The 20,418-nt window shown below is 46.6% G+C and overlaps 2 protein-coding genes across 4 annotated transcripts; one reads left to right on the top strand and one right to left on the bottom strand.

Annotated features, from left to right (window-relative positions):
- The first annotated feature begins 1,456 nt into the window (after nt 1-1,456).
- On the top strand, nt 1,457-4,561 carry LOC146287007 (uncharacterized). Of its 2 annotated transcripts, none has more exons than XM_084699666.1 (9): nt 1,457-1,620; nt 2,105-2,160; nt 2,265-2,309; nt 2,613-2,634; nt 2,712-2,777; nt 2,864-3,070; nt 3,199-3,392; nt 3,682-3,740; nt 3,835-4,561. In XM_084699666.1, exons 1-9 carry the CDS (start codon nt 1,602-1,604, stop codon nt 3,980-3,982), a joined length of 816 nt encoding a protein of 271 aa, XP_084555792.1. In that variant the 5' UTR covers nt 1,457-1,601; the 3' UTR covers nt 3,983-4,561. The 2 variants fall into 2 exon arrangements, with proteins under 2 accessions (XP_084555792.1, XP_084555791.1); XM_084699665.1 differs by having other exon boundaries at nt 2,105-2,162; nt 2,255-2,309.
- A 127-nt stretch (nt 4,562-4,688) lies between these two features.
- Nucleotides 4,689-19,184, bottom strand: coq8aa (coenzyme Q8A, genome duplicate a). Of its 2 annotated transcripts, none has more exons than XM_084699663.1 (15): nt 19,074-19,184; nt 15,043-15,248; nt 14,533-14,955; nt 13,935-14,001; nt 10,895-10,969; nt 10,043-10,171; nt 9,090-9,175; nt 8,830-8,970; nt 8,206-8,287; nt 8,003-8,096; nt 7,076-7,217; nt 6,610-6,717; nt 6,271-6,336; nt 6,068-6,154; nt 4,689-5,835 (listed from the first exon to the last, which is right to left on the bottom strand). In XM_084699663.1, the coding sequence occupies exons 2-15, from the start codon at nt 15,223-15,225 to the stop codon at nt 5,539-5,541; spliced, it is 1,980 nt and encodes a 659-aa protein (XP_084555789.1). In that variant the 5' UTR covers nt 15,226-15,248; nt 19,074-19,184; the 3' UTR covers nt 4,689-5,538. The 2 variants fall into 2 exon arrangements, with proteins under 2 accessions (XP_084555789.1, XP_084555790.1); XM_084699664.1 differs by having other exon boundaries at nt 10,907-10,969.
- Nucleotides 19,185-20,418: the final 1,234 nt, after the last annotated feature.

Below are 20,418 nucleotides of genomic sequence, written 5' to 3'. Positions count from 1 at the left end.
ATTGTGATATTTGACATGCATAAAACTCTGAGATGATTGTGAACACGGATGAAGACGTGGTGGTGTAAGCAGTGTGTCCTCAATGAGCCAGTACAGTAATGAAGCATTCATTCATGGAACATTTCTAAAGCATTTTAGGAACAATTATAGTGTGATGTGTAAAACATGAGTTTTTCTCTGTTGTGGAGTGAGTGTGGCCTCCCCCAGATCTGCCTGCTGCAGAGGTCACATAGCAGCAGCTGCAAAGACTCTACAGGGTTGTCAGGTTTGACAGGGGAAGAGGGGGAAGCGACTTGACGGGCTGCATCCCCGCATGCTGTTGAGTTTGCACTCATGCCCCTGCTGCTGTATGGGGTCCAGGTTTAGAAACACTGAATAAAAGGAGAAGAGTTGCCATAATGTGTACTGTGTGGTTGCCAGGTTCTGGGAGGTCAGTCTGTCACCATGCTGTTGTATTTCCAGAGAAGCAGGGGGGATGCAGACTAAGCTTTCATGTGTGACCCCTCCCTCCCTCCCCCCTCGAGGTCACCAGACAGCTTTGGCTCTCTCTTCCTTTAGCCTAAATCATGATTCCAGCTCATAGTTTGTGACCCAGCAGCAGGCTAGTTACAGTACACAATAGGTACGATTTTCCATTACTGTAAAAGGATACATTTAGTCTCATGTAAGCATGTTGTGTAAGTTAATGAGGTTCTCTGAGAGTTGTTTAGCAACACAGACAGCTCAGTGCCAGTGGAATGTATACGCTTCTAATTTTGCAGTGGCCCGCTACTTTCCAGCCATGTATGTTCCAGCAATCCTGTTACAGCCAATCGGCGAGGTGGGCCTTCTATCATTATTGGATTATTTTTTGAATCTACTGTTCTTGAGCTGCATGGAAAGCCCATAAATTCATACCAGAATTGGGGGCACTGTTTCCCATATTTTAGGTATTTTATAATGTTAACTGTTGCAGCTTTACTGTCTGGAGTGCAGTCTGAGATGGAATTTCAGGTAGCCTGGGGATACACTTCCATCTAGAGGAAGGTTGAGTAGTGCTGGTAAAACAAATAACTAGCTCTACCCAGAACCTGTTTTATGTGTCCAGTTACAGAAAGTAACATCAACCATGAACATGCATCAACATGCAACCACAACCGTAACTCAAACGATTAAGCAAAAATTGTTTTTTAATTCATTAAATGTTCTGGTTGATTATGTTTGTAGTGTAATGGCCAGTAGTTTATTATTTACATTTGGTTCTTTAGCAGACGCTCTTATCCAGAGCGACTCACAGTAAGTACAGGGACATTTCCCCCGCAAGTAAGTTGAAGTGCCTTGCCCAAGGACACATTTAAAATGGCCATTTTGTTGTTTAAAATAAGCATGAACACACCAAAAGCATGTTACAACAGCAGAAATGACAACCCCGAAAATAGGTAAAGGAAGGACAAATTCACATCTGAATAACTTTTACTTTCACTTTCAATCTTAACAACGCATCAGATTATTTCTCTGAAAGCACACGGTACGAAGGGTCTGCTCTAAACTAAGTGTTTTGAAAAACAATTCAGTAAATAACGTCCTCTGATATAGACTAACGGAACAAGTTTTTCTTCAGAATGGAAACGCAGCCTCGTGGTAAGTTAATAACCTATTTAAACGGATCAAACAATACAGTAATATCTGACAAGTCGAGGGGCCTATGTTTAAAATCACATGCTGCAGACATAAAACGTATACGTTTTACTATGCATGCTGTCATAGGCGATTTTACCGCGGGTACAAGGGGTGCATTTGCACATTTACCGTTGGGATGAAATAAACATAATAAAAAAATTATGTAAAAAAACGATTACATGTTTTTAGAATATTTATATACGTGATTTCAGAGTTGTATGTTCTATCATGGTTTGTTGTACTCTAATGATTCATTTTACATTTGAAGATCTAGTATTTTGAGCATGTTTTTGTAAGCAAAAATGTGTAATTAATTACCCTTTGCACCCCCTGTTTAAAAAAACATTAAATTCATGTAGCCTACCGCTATTTATAAAAAATAAAATAAAGCTTTGTGCAACTTAAATGTATCCTGATTCTGGGATGTTTTCTTGTTCTGTGACAGAGCAGACCTGTCGCTTTGCAGGTGGAATGTCAACTGTCATGTCAGAGGGTAAACAGGTAGGCTCACAGCGTGGGTGTGTATGAGAAACCAGAATTGTGTGTGTTTGTGAGGACGATCACATGACCTGCTGTGTTCTACATGGTTATGGGTGGATCTGGAGGCAGATGAGGGGACCAATGCATCAGCTGGCCATTCCATCTTCACAGTAAGCACATCCAATCAATCTCACTAACATTAACAGAGCGGTCTATTGAAGACCAAGAACTCATTTGCTCATCCAACATTGCTGCTGAGTACATGCAAAGATGGTGTATCTGTACTACATTTTGCTAAGCTCCTAGGCCTGAGTCTCCTGACTGAAATAAACATTGAATGGCACAATGATAACTAGTTAGACGGCCAAAAAAGTGAGCGGGAGAGGAATAGTATGCAGAATAACAGTAGTGTCTTTGTTTTTAGCAGACATTGATAAAACTGAAACACTGAACACCATGTGTATCTTTTTTAGGTGAATCTTGATGCCCTGGAAGGTAGAGTACTATTAACACAGAGCAAATCTATACCCTAGTATTATTACTCATTACTAATCAACATTTCTGGTTTATAGATGCTCAGAAAGAGTCAAAGCCAGAGCATGTCAATGAAGTGACAGAGGAGTTTAGTATTATCAAAGGTAATATTTATTATGTCTGTTTTTATTACCGACTTAAATGTGTTTTAATCTAATCTTTGTAACGTGTTGGTGATATTTCTCTGCAGGCCCTAAGAAGGTGTTCTTCCTGATTTTTGGGGAAGTCCTGGGTTCTGATGAGCAGATTCTGCAATACCTCACTACATACACATACCTCACCAAGGTGGAGTCAGTAGAGCAGTGTGACCTCATCCTGGCTTTCTGTCCAATTGTCTCTCGCATTGGCACTGACGTTGTAGCCTTTCTGGAGAAGTGTAATGAACCGGTAATGCTAGGTAAGAGGAAATCAGTTAACTAAGATTTGGTTCAGTGAAAGATATATTACTTTGTGTGTGTATCTTTGTGTGTGTGTTTGTGTGTGTGTGTGTGTGTGTGTGCGTGTGTGTGTGTGTGTCTGTTACAGAGAAGCGTCTTGCCCTGGTGGTGCTACATCACACCTTTGACCCAGACTACACTATACCTGACATCAACAGACATGTGACCAGAAATGATGTTCTGACTGTGAACTTCCTGTACCACGCCACCCAAGGAGGACTGCTGACCTGTCCGCAAAACGACAAATCACTCAAAATGATATCTTCTGAGTTGGGCTATAAGGTTTCAAATCCTTCCTTTGTTTCTCTTTTCACTGTCATTATTAGAGATGATAACTATCACAGACTGTGTGTATGTTAGTGACTGTGTGTGTGTGTTAGCAGGACTGTGTGAGGAGGAATATGTGTGTGTGTGTGTATGAGCTGTACTGTTGTAGCAGAACTGTGTGTGTGAGCAGCACTGTGTGTGTGTGTGTGTGTGTGTGCAGGTGTGTGTAAAGAGGACTTTGCTGTCTGGGCAGGGCTTCACATGTTCACACTGTAGATTTCAGGCCTGTTCTCTTTCTGTCTAGGCTGACCATGGAATTCTCAATGCAATCCAAAATATGATTTATCAAATTGTGAACAGTTTGTAAGTTTCAATATTTAAATCAAATTCACCTAATTATAATAATTACATTATTGTAGTTTCTGCATATTCATGTTGATATGTTTCTGGTTTGCAGAGCTACATCTGGTATGTGGTTCATGGGTGCCATGTCACAGACGTTGTGCAGCTTTTTTTATTGGAACAGGGATGAAGCACTTCAGCCTGCAAACAGGGAAGAAGCACTTCAGCCTGCAAACAGGGATGAATCAATCCGAATTGATTAAACACTTTAACACATTATATTGAGTACAGTCCAAGTAATAGGAACATCAAACCAGCCTGTATTATTACTCTGCATTTTCGATGTCATATTAGTCCTAGTCCTGTTTCTGTCTGACTTATAAACACGCAATGTATTAGTAATGTAATTTCAAAACCTCAAACTAATAGTCAATATATTCAATTTGCACCCGACTGCATCAAGTCTCTCCTGCAGCCTTACATCCCCACCCGCCACCTACGGTCTTCTTCAGACAACCGCCTGGTGGTCCCACCACTCAAGACCGCCCGGTCCCAACACAAGCTCATCTCCTGCCTGGCCCCCCAGTGGTGGAATCAACTCCCCACCTCCATCAGAGACACTGTCTCTCCACCTTCAAGAGAAGGCTCAAGACGCACTTGTTCCGGGAGTACAACGGTACTTAGGAATGGTTTGCTGAACCCAATGCTAGTTTCCTCAAGGATCACAATGACTGTTGCTTAGACTGTTGCTCTTGTTGGTTAGTGGTAGCTGATGTATGTATGAAGATACATAAAGGGACATACATGACATTTATATTGCAGAGTAGAAGGTCCACCAGGTGGTGTGTGTGTAATGCAGCCTCTATTACTTCACTGAGAGGAGACTTGCTCTCTAATAAAACAGGAAGAATCCCTTACCATGTGGTTTGTTGACTTCACATACACAGAAAACACAGACGCAATTGAAAGTAAGTTTAGAATCACATATTTAATATTTTCCTGTTGATCGTCACAACATGTGGTGAGAATGCCTTTGATTAGAAAATGTAAAACCATCTTTTTTTGTTGTCGTTTCTAATATCGATATAAAGAGACATGTCATTAACAACCCGCAACTAGAAATCTATAGGCACATTATTCATTTGTATGCCAAGAAAGTTATTGTGCATCGTCTTTCCTCCAACGTCCTCATGTTCCATCCAACGGAGACCCACGCTCTCCCACTTCCATCGTCTGTACAGCTAAGATGATACTCTCTGAGGGTCACTGAATAACCCTGGGGTTTGCTGTTGCAAAATATACAATAACACAATCAGTCCTTCGAAGTAATCAGTAAGCAGTGTCACAGGCTGGTGTCCTATGCTTGTTCTCTGGTGGCTTTCTAATTGGACTACTTTGATACCAATAACCCTTCTTACAAAATGGCATGTCTGAAATATTCCCAGTGTAGACAGTCAGACCAGACTAAAGCAGTAGATTAGATTTACACTCCCGATTGTCAGACTCCCTTTGCTTGCTTCCAGCTAACTTGACGCATTCAGACACTAACAAACTGACCGTAAGACCAGTCCTGTGATAAATTGTTAACTGAACAGCTATGGTGTATTAACACGCTCACTCAAAAATGACAAATAAAACATGACATTACCGGAAGAGAGGGATGGAGAGAAAAGGAGAAAAAGGACAACCCATATACATTCATCACTAGGCTGGTTTAGCCTTCTCTCCCTCCAAACACCAGTCCCTCAGACCCTTGATCCCAGCCCTGTGAGCCCTGCCATTGGCTTTGGGCAGTGTCCGTCAGTGTGGGTCAGGCCAGTCATTGGCTGGGCTGGGGCTTGGGGCGGTCCCTCCAGTAGTTGTCATAAGCCTGCTGGAACATGGCTTTGCAGCTGAGCTTAGCATTGAGGCGGGAGCAGATGAGGAATGACCCGCCCATCTTGCGGTGCAGCGAGTAGGTCTCCTCGGGGGGCGGAGTCAACCTCTGCTTTAGCATGACGGGAATGAGATTATGGATGCGCTCCGTCGTGCTCTGGGCGCCAAAGTGAAACGGCTCCGTGGAGGCGAAGGCCTCGCCCAGGATCATCACCGCATCCACATGGGCATTCTCCATGGACTGCAGGGGGGGAGGAGGAAGGAGGGGTCAGGAGGTGGGGAGTCCCATGGAGATGAAAGAGAGAGAGAGACAAATGAAGGGAGTGTGCAGAGACAGAAGGACACCAGGGGAGGCAGGTGGTCGGTAGGGAGAGAACGCATATGTGAGTGTGTGTAGGTGAACGTCAGGTTCAGGGTGGAGAGAGAGAAATGGGATGGAAGGCTGAGGAAGGAGTCAGAAAGGGGTGACCCACCTTGGATTCATATCCGGTGAGGAACTTCATCTCTATAGACTTCTTGAGAACCCCCTCTCTGTCTCCCTCCGATGCTGATCTAATGACCTGAGAAAATCGGGACAAAAGATCAAGGGTCACACCGAACGATCCAGACACAGGTGTACGTGGTTAAACGGTGTGTGGCTCCACTCTGTACGTGGTTCCAGTGGGGTGCCTCTCACCTCGATATAGACATCGGTGAAGCTTTCATCAAACCCTCTTGTGGCTCCAAAGTCTAACAGTGCCACCTGTCAGAAGCACAGCACCAGTTAATAATAACCATAACGGAACAAGTTTCGGGACAGCTGTTTCACCATTTCCCAAGAACTTACTAGCCAGCCTGCTACCCTGCCTCAGCTGCCCCCACACTATACATAGTCCTGTACTGAATGCAACAGTATTACACTGTACTAATTCTGTATTGTGGAGTCGCTACTCAGCCTCATCTGGCTGGTCGGATCTGTTAACCAATAGAAACATGATGACAGACTCATGTCACATGGTTTTGGAGCTGAACTCACCCTGTGCGTCTGCGGGTCGTAGAAGAAGTTGGACCAGTTGGGGTCTGTCTGCATGTATCTGAACTCAAACAGCTCCCTCAGACACAGAATCAGGATGTGCTCACAGATCTGAGGGGGGGGGGGGGGCAGAGAGAGCACATTCGTATTCAATAGGAACAGTGTCGCTAAATGTGGTAGAACGTGACCTGTGCTGTTGGTTGAAGTACTGTTTTACACTTTGCAGTTCCACAGCTAGACCAGCAGAGAGCAGCATCCCAGCTTCCGCCACATGTAGAGTTGAGTACAGTTGAATGGATTGTGGCGCCACTTAATTACACAAAACCTACAGAGATACACTTGTGGGCCTTGTCCCTGGGGCAGTTATGGTTACACTGGGGGGCAAATGGGGGCAGTACTGGTTAGACTGGGGCAGAGCTGTTCAAACTGGATCAGTGCAGCATCCAAGGGGTCTGTGGTGGTTCCTCACCTCATTCTTGAGCTCTTGGGGCAGTTTTTCGGCCTGGTCCAGAGGGAACCCCGGAACCAGCTCTGTCGTGAGAACAGAGTTGCCGCTCATCTCATCAATGACATCAGGCACATAAAAGAATGGGTGGTCCTTCAGTAGCAGCCTGGAGAACATGTAGAACAAGGAACATGTCGACCACAACACATAGAACATGGCAGTGTTCCAGGTCAAGGTGACAGCTACACAATATGTTCACTCCTTTACATCTGCGTCTGTGTGTGTAACAGGAGATTGGACTCTGGACATAAACCTAATCACTCACAATCACTGTCCTCATAGTGTTACAGCAAGCGGGGGGGGGGGGGGGGTCCTTTGAAAACCTACCCCATCGACTTCAAGCCAAAAACATTCTTCTATTCTTAGACTCTCACTAGAGAGAGAGGTAGAGTAGCTAGCTAGGCCAATACAGGTAGCTAGCTATACTGAATGACAAGTATTAAAGAGTAGATAGCTACAGTAGAACTGGAACTATATCAGCAGTGTAACTGGCTAATAAAAGGAATTATATCTAGCGCAGAAGCTAACTAGTGTAGTATTGGTGGCTATATCAAGTAGAGTAGCTATCTGGATAGTACAGGCAGATACTAGCTGATGATTTTATCAAGGATAAAGTTAATTCAGTTAAGGTAGTAGACCTATAGGTCACTGTGCTAGGTTAGTTGGGTTGGTATACATGTTATTATTCTAGGCTTGTTGGGGTAGTAAAATCTGTGTCCTAGGTTAGTTGGGGCAGTAGAGATCATTGTGCTAGGTTAGTATAGATCATTGTGCTAGGTTAGTTGGGGTAGAATAGATCATTGTGCTAGGTTAGTTGGGGTAGTATAGATCATTGTCCTGGGTTAGTATCATGTGCTAGGTTAGTCAGGGCTGTTTATTTTTTGGACTCACTTGAATTTCCTGGCACACTGAGCCTCTCTGATGTAGTCACACTCCAGAGCCAGCTCTCTGCTCATCACTTCGATCAGGTGCTCTGGGAACAGGCCTGGGAAGGGACAAGGTGCTCATGTCTACCTGATGGGCATAGACCTGCGTGTGCAGATTTGTGTGTGTGTGTGTGTGTGTGTGTAAGCATGTGTGTGTACTGTGATCACCTTCAGGCAAAGCATTGCTCATGCTGAGGACCGTCATCAAGTTGTTGACATCACTGTTGATGCTCTGGGCCACTCCGGGGTACTGGTTCCACAGGGACCAACAGAACCAGGTCACAACACCACACAGAACCACAACCGCTTGTCAAAGTCACCACAGACTGAAGTTCATAGCTGCGCTCACAACCTGCTAGAAGGGCTTAAGTGAATGAGATGACATGCCGAGGTCTATATGTGAATATGTCTAAACGACCACTGGAGAGGTAAGGCGGTGTCTTTAGCCATTCTGCTCTGAGATGGGTTACTGTATGTCTCCTGCAGTGTAGAGCTGGGGTGATATACTGCTGGGAAAACTGATCTGATTTCCGAGGCCCAGAGCAGATTCACCCACACAGCCTGCACCAGTATAAACAAGATGTTATTATGAGCACAAACCCACAGGGGAACAAGCTTTCAAGGACCACCGGCTAGCCTGCCGAGCTCTAACCAGATCATGAAAAGTAAACAAAGCTGGCTGGACATGGAACAGACCAAGGGGCTAACCCTAATACTGCGCTGGGCTTCAGCAAACACCTTCCCACACAAACGCTCCCTCTCACGCACGCGCGCGCACACACATACACACACCTGGATCTTCATGGCAACCTCCCTGCCATCCTTCATCTTTGCCAGGTGCACCTGCCCGATGGAGGCCGCGGCAAAAGGGCGGTCCTCAAAAAACTCCAGCTTGTCCTTCCAGTTAGGACCCAGGTCACTATTTAGGGCTTTCTATACACACACACACACACACACACGTTGAGTAATTTTCTTTCTCTCATGTCATATCTGGTGCTGGAATGATTTCTGGGTACAGGACCTTGGGGGACTACACTTGCAACACTACCTACCGTCATCTGTTTGATGGGCATGAAGTCAGCACTCTGGCGCACACGCTCAAAGATCTTGGCAAGCTGGGGGTTGATGAAAGCATCGTCTGAAACAAGAAAGACGAGGGGCAGTTGCGACTGGTTGATCAACACAGCCCTACATTTCATGTCAATCCGTGTGTGTCTGCCAGTGTGTGTGTGTGTGCGTGTGTGTGTGTCAGTGTTGGTGTCTGTGTCTTGTAAGTGTGTGGGTCAGAGTGTGTGTGAGTGTTTATGTAAGACAGTGTTTACGTATGCCTGTGGGCTGGTTCCAGCCTGAAGGTCGTGTCTCTGACATGATTCCAGTCTTATTATAAGTGTTGCCATGCCAGGCTGCTCCTGTCACTCAGCGTTCCTCAGCAGAGAGCTGCTATATGTGGGACGTTCCACACGGTTGACATAACAATGGTGGTGAAATGCCAACTCATTGCCCGCTCTACCCTGCTGTCTGCCAGGTGCAGGGACACAGCCACCTCCCTCTCTAGCTGCCCTCCTCTGCCAGTTAGTTGGTTTCTGTGATTGACCTTTACCCTATTCCCTAAGCGACACCAAGGGAACTTCAGATGCTTGCCAAATCAGTTAAATCCTACTTATAAATGATCTCACCATTAAAGCTCTAGGTGGCAAGGTGACATCGATTCAAGGAGAGTGACAATGGCTCTCCTGCCTTAGTCATGTGAGCCAATAGACCACCCACATGATAGCAGTGCTAAGTATTCAATAGCATGTCTTGCAGATTACATAACTCGCCTCCCCTCTTCTCGCAAGCCCAGCCCCAGCCCCAACCCCCCCCTCCAATTTTTCCTCCTACTTCTCCTCCCTGCCCCCCCCCATCTCTCCCCTCTACCCCCCCCCCCCATCTCTCCCCTCTACCCCCCCCCCCCCATCTCCCTCCTCTACCCCCCCCCCCCCCCCGACCATTCCCTGCGTCTCACCTTGGATGCTGAGCATCTGGCCCAGCTTCAGGGCCGCCCCACGGACCTTGCACAGCGTTCTGACGATCCGCTCAGCGTTGGCCTCCGAGAGGAAGGGGCTGGTGGAGTCCAGCACCGCATTCTTTTCACCTGGAGGATGGAGGGGGGATCAAGGTGGGAAAAGGGCAAAGAGGGGGATTAGGGCAATTGAATGGGGGGAGGCGAGGGAGATAGCTCTGTTTGTTTACTGTCTGGTCTGCTCTATTGGACCAAGGCACAGTCCACCACAAAGAAGATTGTTTTCTTTTGAACCCAATTAGCTGTGTGAGCATATATTGTGTGTTCTTGCTGCTTGGCACAAGTTTGTGTCTGAAACCTATCATGATCAAACAGGACAGGCTAGACAGGACAGGCCAGCCTAGGAGCATTGTGGGTATTACAATGTGTGTCAGTGGGGCATGTTGTGACATCACTGGCCAGGTGTATTTGCCAGCTTTAAGAGCAGAAGGAGATTAAGCCTGGCATATGGAGCACCGCCTACAGGTAGTTACCACAGTAGGTCAATCCCAACTGTCAAGGTCTCCAGTTCAACCTGAAGCTCCTGTGGTCCTTCAGTACCTTATTCCCCTGGTCCTCCACTACCCACATCTCCACTTCCCCAGTCTTCCTGTCCCCCAGCCCTCCAGCCTGGCTACAAACTACCGTGAAAACAGTCAGAGAGCAAGTCGCGCTCCTGCTTTGCTTGTGTTACTTTCATGTTGGCGTGTATTTTATGTGTACGTGTGTGTTCAGTGAGCATGCATGCAGAGAGTACTGTCAAACATATACCAGTTTCCTGCATGGATAGGAAGCTGGGTCATGTGTAACAGTTACCGTGTCTCTCACTTGGCCTCATGCTCTTCTTGGCCACTTCAGCCAGAGCCCCGAACCCCAGTCCTACCGCAAGACCTGCACAACAACAACAACATAGACAATAACACTATTAACAACAAACCCAACTAGCCCTGATCACAGTTTACATTCTAGCAGGGAGGGGGGGGGGGTGTACAGTTCAATGTTTGAATCTTCTGGGCATGAACAGACAGTTAATACATGTGAGGGGCTGAGTGCTGACAGGTAATAAGCAGATTTTGTCCTGCTTTCTCTTTAGTTGAATGACCAGATTTTGTCCTAATGTTCCGGTAGCTGTGGAGTCAAAGCTACAGAGTAGGAATGGTGAATAGATCTGGGAAACGCCACTTGTTCAGACCTTTCTAGTTTATAACTCCAGTTATGAAACTAATGTTGGTTATACACACACACACACACACACACACACACACACACACACATATACCTCCACCCTATTAATCTGGATATATGGAATCCTGGCAATGTACAAATTCATAGGATTCAATAATATGCATTTGTTATTTTAGATGAAAAGGTGAAGTTCATCTCTGTCTCTCTCTCTTTCTCTCTCTCTCTCTCCCCCCCACCCCTTTCCACCCCCTTCTCTCTCTGGTAGGAGGGCCAGTATTCAGACCTTGGCCTTGATTACAACGGCATCAAACACAAGGCAGGGTTTCCCGCAGGACTTTTCAGTTAAGGCGGCCGCCTAAGCAACACATTTTTTATTTATTTTCATAGCAATATCCACCTTGTTACTCTGTCCTGTTTTCTCCCTTCCATTCCAAAATGCCAGTCTCCCTTCTATGATGGCAAACCCCACCCTACCACCTTAACTCACATTTTCTGCGGGAAAGCCTGCAAGGGGTTATGGTCAGAGAGACACTCCTAATAAAGTCATCATGTTTTAGCTTGAACCGGCCAGCTGGCATTCTGGCTGTGCTCATGCACAGGACTTGTGGAAGGTGAAGAATGAGCATGTAGCAGAGAGGAGAGAAAATGGAGAGCAAGTTCATCGTCTTACAAGGATCAGGCTCACAAAGAGCTGACACATTCTATGTTGCCATCAGGATTGACCAGGGGAAAGAGTTCACACAGTCTCGAATGCTGAAAAGAAAACCTCACGTTTCAATGCTGAATATAGAACGTTCTAGAACACCGATAACGTCTACGGACGAATCACCAGTTGTTACAATCACTAGAACAATGTAATAACCTGCATGTAATACTGAGGGCAGCAGTTCTAAAGCCACACACTCTACAGTGTATCGTTCCATCTGCGCTGGAGTTGAGGGGTAAAACAACAACAAGCTGTGGCAGAGTCCTCTCTCTCCAGAGCACTGCGAGCCAGAGGATTACATAACACCACCGTTATGCAATCCAATGCTCTCTCCCCCACTTGCAGAAGTGCGGTGCTCGCTGAGAAGTGGGGGACATGAGAGACAGCAGAGTGAGAGAGAGAGAACAGAGATAGGAAGGGTGAGAGAAGAGATTAGAGCAGAGAGAGGCGATATGAATGGAGAGTAGAGCGAGAGACACACCCTTAAGGGGATAGGAACAGGAGAGTCTGAATAAACATTAACAGGCTGCCAATGTTAGAGGCCAGCGGCAGACATCCACCACAACAACCTAGGTGAGACCCAGTTAATGAATAAACTACCCAAACACTAACCCCAGCCCTAGCAATAACCCAAGCTCCAACCACAGCACTAACCCCAGCCCTAGCAATAACCCTGTGATGGCCTGCTGCACCCTATGATGTGTGGACCAGGCCGACTGTACATGCAGCTAAGAAAGGTCACACTGACGGTTCTTCACCAACATGCACACACAAACCTTCCTACTGCACCCAGCAACTCAAAGACTCACGTCAGGACAAAAGCAGAGACAGCATGCCACCAGTGAGCTGTCAGATATCATGTTTCAGGACCAGATCAGTATGTGACCGGAGAGTGGCATACAGGCAGCCTGTTTAGAGATCTGGCGAGAGAGCGTCTCAGTGAACCTCGCAGGACAACATGGAGGTGCTACATTGACTGAAACACCACCTGTACCACCTCACCCATCATCGGTAGGTGACACAAGAAGGCCACGACAACACGCAGCAGGGGTGGGGGGGACGGGACGATGAAGCCTATCTTGCTTGGTTGAGATTACAGCAAAAGGATGGGTAACTTGAAATCAAAGTGCGAAGGCTGAACGAGCCAATGACAGCACAGCAACTTCCCCTCAGCAGCACAGGGGCACCAAGGTTGCCAGGTTTCCTGAGGATCCACCTTTCCGCTCCACCTCTAATTCCACACATAACTCTGCAGGTGCCTGCATGTTTGTGAGTGGATGTTGACAAGAGGGAAGGACCTTCAATATGTGTGTTTTGTTTATTACTGAGTGCAGATGGTGACCCTAACCAAACCAGAGAGGGAACAGAGGTTAGCTGGTCAAGAGTCAGAAAGATGTCCGAGGTTGCCTCATAATCCCCTCCATCACAAACAAGCTTCCTTCTGTACAAACAATACCCCTCTCTTCTAACCCTCTACACACCCACCATCTGTAATAACCCCCTATACTGACTCTGCACTAAATCTAATCCCCAGGGTTTACAATCTGCACTAAACCAAACACTAAACCTCTGTACTAACTTTAGACACTAACCCTCTGTAGTAACTGTCCATTCTAACTGTAACCCACCTCCACCCCATAGCAGAAGGTGCCTAATCCAGCAATATCAGCAGCACTGATTAACCTTCAGCATCAATCTGCCCTACTTTAACTCTCCGCCGATTCACACATACTGATACAGTACGTACACAAAATGATCTCCCTGCTGTTTGGATTTCAGGGTTGTTTAGAGTATACCGGGTCTGATAGAGAAGCATAGTGGGCATGAGTAAGGTGTTGCTTAACAACATGGATGGACCATCATCACATCCGCTTTGTTCACTCTCAGTCGGGCCCCCCCCCAGGCCTGTCTCGTCTCCCCGCAGTCTCCACCAGACTGACAGAGGCCAACATAAATAACCCTCACCTCCAAAGTTGGCCAGTCTTCCTAGCCTGGTCACTGGCACCTTCCTCTCTCTGGCTCTCTCACTCAGCTGGTCCATGGAGAGAGCGAGGTGGACAGAGGAAGTGAGGGAAGGGAAGAGATGGAGAAAGGGAGGAGGGGGAGAAGCAGAGAAAGAGAGGTAGAAGGAGAGGGGGAGACAGGGAGGTCGAGAGGGAGAGAAAGAAAGAGAAAAAGGGAAGAGATGGTATGAGGGCAAGACAACAAACCATGAGTGGGTGTGTGTTCCCTGAGTGGGTGTGTGTTCCCTGAGTGGGTGTGTGTTCCCTGAGAAGGTGTGTGTTCCCTGAGTGGATGTGTGTTCCCTGAGTGGGTGTGTGTTCCCTGAGTGGGTGTGTGTTCCCTGAGTGGGTGTGTGTTCCCTGAGTGGGTGTGTGTTCCCTGAGTGGGTGTGTGTTCCCTGAGTGGGTGTGTGTTCCTTGAGTGGGTGTGTGTTCCATGAGTCGGTGTGTGTTCCATGAGTCGGTGTGTGTTCCCTGAGTGGGTGTGTTCCATGAGTGGGTGTGTGTTCCCTGAGTGGGTGTGTGTTCCCTGAGTGGGTGTGTGGGGAGTGTGTGTGTACCATTTGTTTGTGTGGCTTGTTGTCTTTCCTCTTGGCCTCGCGAGCCTTTTCCACGTCCTCTGCAGTGAGCCCTCCCACAGAGGGGTGGTCCTGGTGGTAGGACCTCAGCTGTCCAACAAACTGCCTGTTCAAATGGTACGCTCGGGTCTGTCCATAACACTTTCTGTCTAAATGGAAGGAGCGGGTTGGAGGGGTGAACTGCTTGCTGGGATCCTTGTAACCCTCAAACAGAGACTTCCCTTGGGCGTGGCCTGCTGCTGCGCTGGTTGTACCGTGCCCACTTCCCGTTTCCTCTGGGAAGCTGGCCTCTTCTTCCCGGAAGCGTCCGTGTTCGGAGGAGTTGACAGCCGCCTCCTCGCTGCTGAAATCGTAGCTCGAGTCCATCCCCATATCTGGGGCGCTCTGCTGCTGACCGCTCAACTCCTGGACAACAGCAGACAGGGGTGCTTAGTTACATCACTTCCTGACGTGGCAGACTGACAGCAGAGGGCGTTCCCCTTCTCTCCTTACCTGCATCTTCATCATGGCAGCAGAGAGTCCCTGCTCCGCGCTCATCTGGATGCTCTGGGCTGCCGCCTGTAGCCCCTCGCCCCCCGCTCCTGCCCGCAGGGTGCTGGCCTGGGTCTCAAGAACAGCCTGGCTCAGCTTGGCCAGACCACGCATTAGCAACATCACGTCACCGGCTGCCGCCATGCCCACACACACTCACACACACACTGGAGGCAACAGGGGAAGGTGGGGGCAGAAAACAAGGCAAAAATTTGAGAAGTCTTCACAAAGATTAGTCAATGAGAGAGCCAGGGGGTTTTGGCTAATGCCAGCATCCTGGAAGCTGATTGGTTGGCTGATGGACTGGATTGCAAGGAGCTACACAGACACACCGCAAACCTGCTGATAAACTGACTGTTTGTTCAGGCTTAACAAATGGTAACCAGTCATTGTAGAGGTTATGCATGTGTTCACCCTGACACGTACAGTCGTGAAAACAAGAACCAGTGATTGGAAGCTTGTAGACAGGAGATAAACTGGACACACAAGTTTCAGACCAGATCCACTCAGGTGTTACACCATTTCCACCGAGGGAAATAAAGCCCAATTCTGTTGACATGAGAAAGCTCAGATCAAGTGTGTTCACTTTAGCACAATACAAACCAGGCTGTTCTCCTCTGATGATTCCACATGAGCCTATGACTAAAACAAAACTTCCAAAATGTTTTGCTCTCAAGGTTGCCTTGTTCCCTCTAGTCAGACTGGATGGAAACAATGTCCCAACAAGAATACACAAACACATTCATACACACACACACAAACACATATCCCTGCTCTAGATAAATCTCCCAAGATGCCTTGCTGTCTAATAATACCCCAGCCCAGCTGCTTCTTCATCTGGCCTACAAAAGCTCCTCTGCCCTGGCTGGAACATTCGAAGAACAGAGGAAGTTGCAGAACACACTGTGAGAGGTCCCAACGGACGTGTGCGATGACGATTTGCGTGAGTCTGTGTGCATCAGTGTGTGTCGAGGGGGTGTGATTGGTGACGAAGCGAGTCCACGAGAGTCTTGTTAGTCAGCATGTGACATTGGCTCAGTGAGTAGGAACCTGACTTCTGCTTCTCTCAAGGGAGCTACTGTATAGGAACCTCACCCCCTTGTGACATGCAGTGTTCAGTGGTCTGGTGAGAAGCAACACAGTGCTAAGAGCAGGCCACTCTACTCTAAACATCCGTAGTCCAGCTCACCAGAGGAGAACTGACCCTGACTCAGTAAAACATAGCACCGCTGATAAAGGTTTGTTAGGGTTTGGCAGGGTTAGGGTAACCGTGGGCACCTGTGGATAAAACAGATTTAACAGGCTCATTTAAATCAGGTGTTTAAGGTGTTAATTTAGGATGCACCTTAGAACACACTTCAGAAAGCACGTCAGAGCACTGCCTCCCTTTTAAAGGTCATCTCTCTTAATCTGATATTTTCCCAGGCATTTGACAGAGAAAAAGGTTATTCTTATAGCCTATACAAAAAGCTTCAAACTACAGACTTAGCCAGACTATAGAACCTGCCAGAGTACAGGACCAGAAAGACAACAAACCCAGTCAGTCTTAAAATACTTTTTAAGACATTAAAAGACTGTAAAATATCCTAGGGTCCGTAACTAAGGCTGTGTGTGGCTCACCAGTCACCATCTACACAGATAGAGTACTGTGTTTTGACTGTAGTGGGATGAAAACATGACAACATTCCTGATGCTGTGTGGGTGACAGCAAGCCTCGACACAACTCTCTGGACCAATAGGATGAGTTCTTGCTCAGGCACTAAAACAAATCTTGCAGGTATTTACTGTTAGGTGTGGTCCAGCAGGAAGAAAAAAAACAACTTTACAAAGGTGTTGCTATCTACCATTTTCCACTGTAGCCCTCATCCACACATGGACAGCATTCACAGGGCCTTCTTATAAGGGTGAAACAAGTGAGCTGTTGGTCTGGTCTGTGTTTTGGGCAGAAAAAGACTAACATAACATGGCAAAAGATACAAGAACATGCCAAGTAAAGGATTATGAAATGCCTTGAGCAACTTCTCGTTTTGACAGAGGGGAAGGGAGCGAGTTAACCGTATTCTATAGGCTAGATCAGTTGACCTACAACTTGAAGTAACAAGCAACTCTGTCACTACCATAACTGACACCCAGAGCAGGGGGCGTCAGCAAGTAAATATGTTGTTGCGCCATATGGCTTACAAATATTTTGTAAGGCATTTGTTGGTGGGCCAAAACGTCCATAAAAGGCTAAATTAAAAAATACTGTGTGGTAAGCAGGAGCAGCCTATTCTGTATACTTTTATTAACTTCAAAGCCCACAACCTTGACCCCAGTCAGGCATTTAATGGTTGAATTATTCTGAAGCTGGGCAGTGTTGACAGTGTCTTCACAGGACACAACCGGGCAGGGAAAAGCAGAGACAGATAATGCACTGCTAGCGAGTGCTCAGAAGTACTCTGTAAAGCTTGTTTAGTTGAAGCACGAGCAGCAGATATTAGCCTAAACATCATCATGAAATTGAACCTGCAGTGAGGGGAAATCCCCAAATGAAAGTAGAAGGAATGCCCCAGTCTCCCTGCTTCCTCAAAGACTTAGTGGGGAGCCGGCTCTGGTTTGGGGGTGGCATGCTGCCTACATCTGCCCTTGAGACAACCCTGTCAACAGGCATACAGCAGGCAGCCTAACCCACTCCTGACCCTAACCCAGTCATGGGCCTGACCTTGGCCAAGAACAACCTTAACTGACGGACAGCCAGATAGCCTGACACAAGGCTATGCGTCAACAAGACGGGCATGCCATTTCCCGCTGCTCATACCATCTCCAACATCTTACTCAAATTCCCCCCGCCCCTCTCTCTCACCTTCATTCTTTGACCCTCTTCAACACTGCCCTCATCCGTCCACTCTCTCTTTTACCCACCCTTTCAACCTACCTCCCTCCCTCACTCCTTTCCTGCCTCCCTCCCTAACACATCAACAGATTTCCCCAAGTGACAGCGAATGATTAACTACCAAGTAGGTCACTGTTGTTTCTGTAGGGTCACATTCATGAAAATCACAGCAAGCTATCAACTGTAATTAGATACTATTGACCTTCCCTATCACACCTCACATGTTTGTTCCCTAGTGGGCCTAGTATTCTACAATGTCATACAATGCAACCACGCATGCTGGTGTCCAAGTGGGCAGCTTTGAGTAACAAGTTAATAAGGAAGCATGGCTTTGAACTAGTGCACTGCACTGCAACATGTATTTGCATAGACCCTGTAATTAACAGTAGCCTATAATGCGACATCAGTCACAAGTTGTGGCGTAGCATAGGCCTACTATGCTAACACATGCATACTGCAACCTGTACGGTTACTGTATCCACATATTCATTATGGGACAGACAGGACAGCTTGTGGCACAGCTGCTGGCTGGTAAATGTCGTTTATGGGCAAGAGAACTATGTCCTCCCCCCCCCCCGTCTCTTTACTCCCTTTGCCCCCTCTCCTTCTGCAACTTATTCTCTCGTTTTAACACCCCTCTCTCCTTATGCTCTACTCCGGCCCTTTGGTAGAACCAATGGAAAATTAAGCGATTCTGTCGTCAAACAATATTCGAGCTTAAGATCAGACAGTTTGCTTTATATTGCACTACAATTAATTCACCGCACCAAGTAGCAGCTCTCAAAATGAATAACGCATGGTCTTTATGTTTGATCCATGCACATGACAGCAACGTAACTAGTCTTATGTAGCTACACTTGTTAACGTGAGACAACAATCGAGTTACCAGACAGGCGATAAAAAGCAAGTTTGTTCCCTCGTTGAAATGTCACACTACTAGTGACAATGTTCATGTATTAACGTGTTAGTTAGCCTAGTTGTCTTAACATCGCTAGCAATGAGCGTTTCTTGGGTAGATTGCCTTGCCTAGCACCTCTGCTTATTCAAAGTGTTGTCTAAATAAGACAAAAAAAACTTGTATCGCTACAAAGTGTAACGATAATGAAAAGTACACACTTACCTCTCGAATTTGTAAGTACGTAATTGCCCTTTCAGTGTTGCTGCCTTGACGACTCGTCTGATCACCATGAGGTCAACTATGTTTACCAACTGTGCAGAAAGATGGAAGCTGTCAGCCCGCCCACAGGACGCTCCATTGGATGAGACTTTGACAGATGGGCGTCAACTTGGAGGGGTGGTGGCTGTTCGGCGGTAGCTCGTTGGCTCGTCTTTCAGGTAGTTAACAAACGATCTCAGAAACCTGCCAAGGAGGGGTTGTGCCTAATCAACTGAAAAACATTCGCTGATTGTAGTGAAACTATTCAGTCATGCTTTAATCTACACTGCCGAGCAGCAGATAATAAAACCAATCGATTTCATTGTGGGATACAGATTAAGCTAAAAATGTAACAAACCCGACAGGCATATGGCATACTCGGGATTATTCGTCTACTTTCCCTATTATCTATCACCGCCACCTGCTGGTTTCATTGTAAACCCGAATGACATGCCATACCAGCTGTAGACAGTAGATGGGCCACATGTACTGGGAGTACGCTGACCAGCGCTCAGTTCAACACCACGACCGTCTCTAACTGAGATGTGCAACAGCCAGTAAAAGCACGAGCATCTAAACTGTGACTGCTATTAGTCCTTAGCCAAGAGGAAGACTCAGCCTTCCCCTCTAGGGGACCAGTAACAGACAGATAATCCAGACAGGGAGTTCTGGTCTGGAGACCAGTGAAAGACGGGTAAACCTGGTTTAGGACCAGTAACAGACAGACAGGTCAAGTCTAAGAAAAGTAACTTATAGTTAGGTCTGGTCTAAGACCAGTAACTTATAGTTAGGTAGGTCTGGTCTAAGACTAGTAACAGTCAGGTAGATCTGATGTAGGACCAGTAACAGACAGGTAGGTCTAGTCTCAGACAAGAAACATATAGTTATAGGTATGGTCTAAGACAAGTAATTTATAGGTCTGGTCTAAGACCAGTAACTTATAGTTAGGTCTGGTCTAAGACCAGTAACTTATAGTTAGGTCTGGTCTAAGACCAGTAAAAGTCAGGTAGACCTGATCTAGGACCAGTAACACACAGGTAGGTCTAGTCTAAGACAAGTAACTTATAGTTAGGTCTGGTCTAATACAAGTAACAGTCAGGTAGATCTGGTCTGGTCTAGGACCAGTAACAGATTATCAGGCCTGATCTCAGTGTTCCCATGAAGAATCTCTTGCGTGCCACACACAGTGAGTGTGTGTGTCGTGTGTTCACAAACCTTTTAAACACCACTGCAATCCACTCAACATAACTTTTTCTGACTTTTTTCCATGGATAAGTATGCTTATATTATATACAATTTAGTTTTGTAT

This window comes from Hypomesus nipponensis, chromosome 6 (genome assembly GCF_054491055.1).
Source record: "Hypomesus nipponensis isolate SF chromosome 6, ASM5449105v1, whole genome shotgun sequence".
In the NCBI taxonomy this organism is placed as follows: Eukaryota; Metazoa; Chordata; class Actinopteri; order Osmeriformes; family Osmeridae; genus Hypomesus; species Hypomesus nipponensis.
The sequence above is the reverse complement of the archived record's forward strand: the minus strand, read 5'-3'. Positions and strand labels throughout refer to the sequence as shown.

Bases quoted from the DNA above. Each gene is read 5' to 3' on its own strand.
- LOC146287007 (XM_084699665.1), top strand. The intron at 2,778-2,863 runs GTAATATTTATT...ATTTCTCTGCAG, and splicing joins GGAGTTTAGTATTATCAAAG to GCCCTAAGAAGGTGTTCTTC. The intron at 3,071-3,198 runs GTAAGAGGAAAT...TGTCTGTTACAG, and splicing joins TAATGAACCGGTAATGCTAG to AGAAGCGTCTTGCCCTGGTG.
- coq8aa (XM_084699663.1), bottom strand. From the start codon at position 15,225: ATGGCGGCAGCCGGTGACGTGATGTTGCTAATGCGTGGTCTGGCCAAG. The intron at 10,970-13,934 runs GTGAGGGTTATT...GTTGTTGTGCAG, and splicing joins AAGACTGGCCAACTTTGGAG to GTCTTGCGGTAGGACTGGGG. The intron at 6,155-6,270 runs GTGAGAGGCACC...CGATTTTCTCAG, and splicing joins TCACCGATGTCTATATCGAG to GTCATTAGATCAGCATCGGA.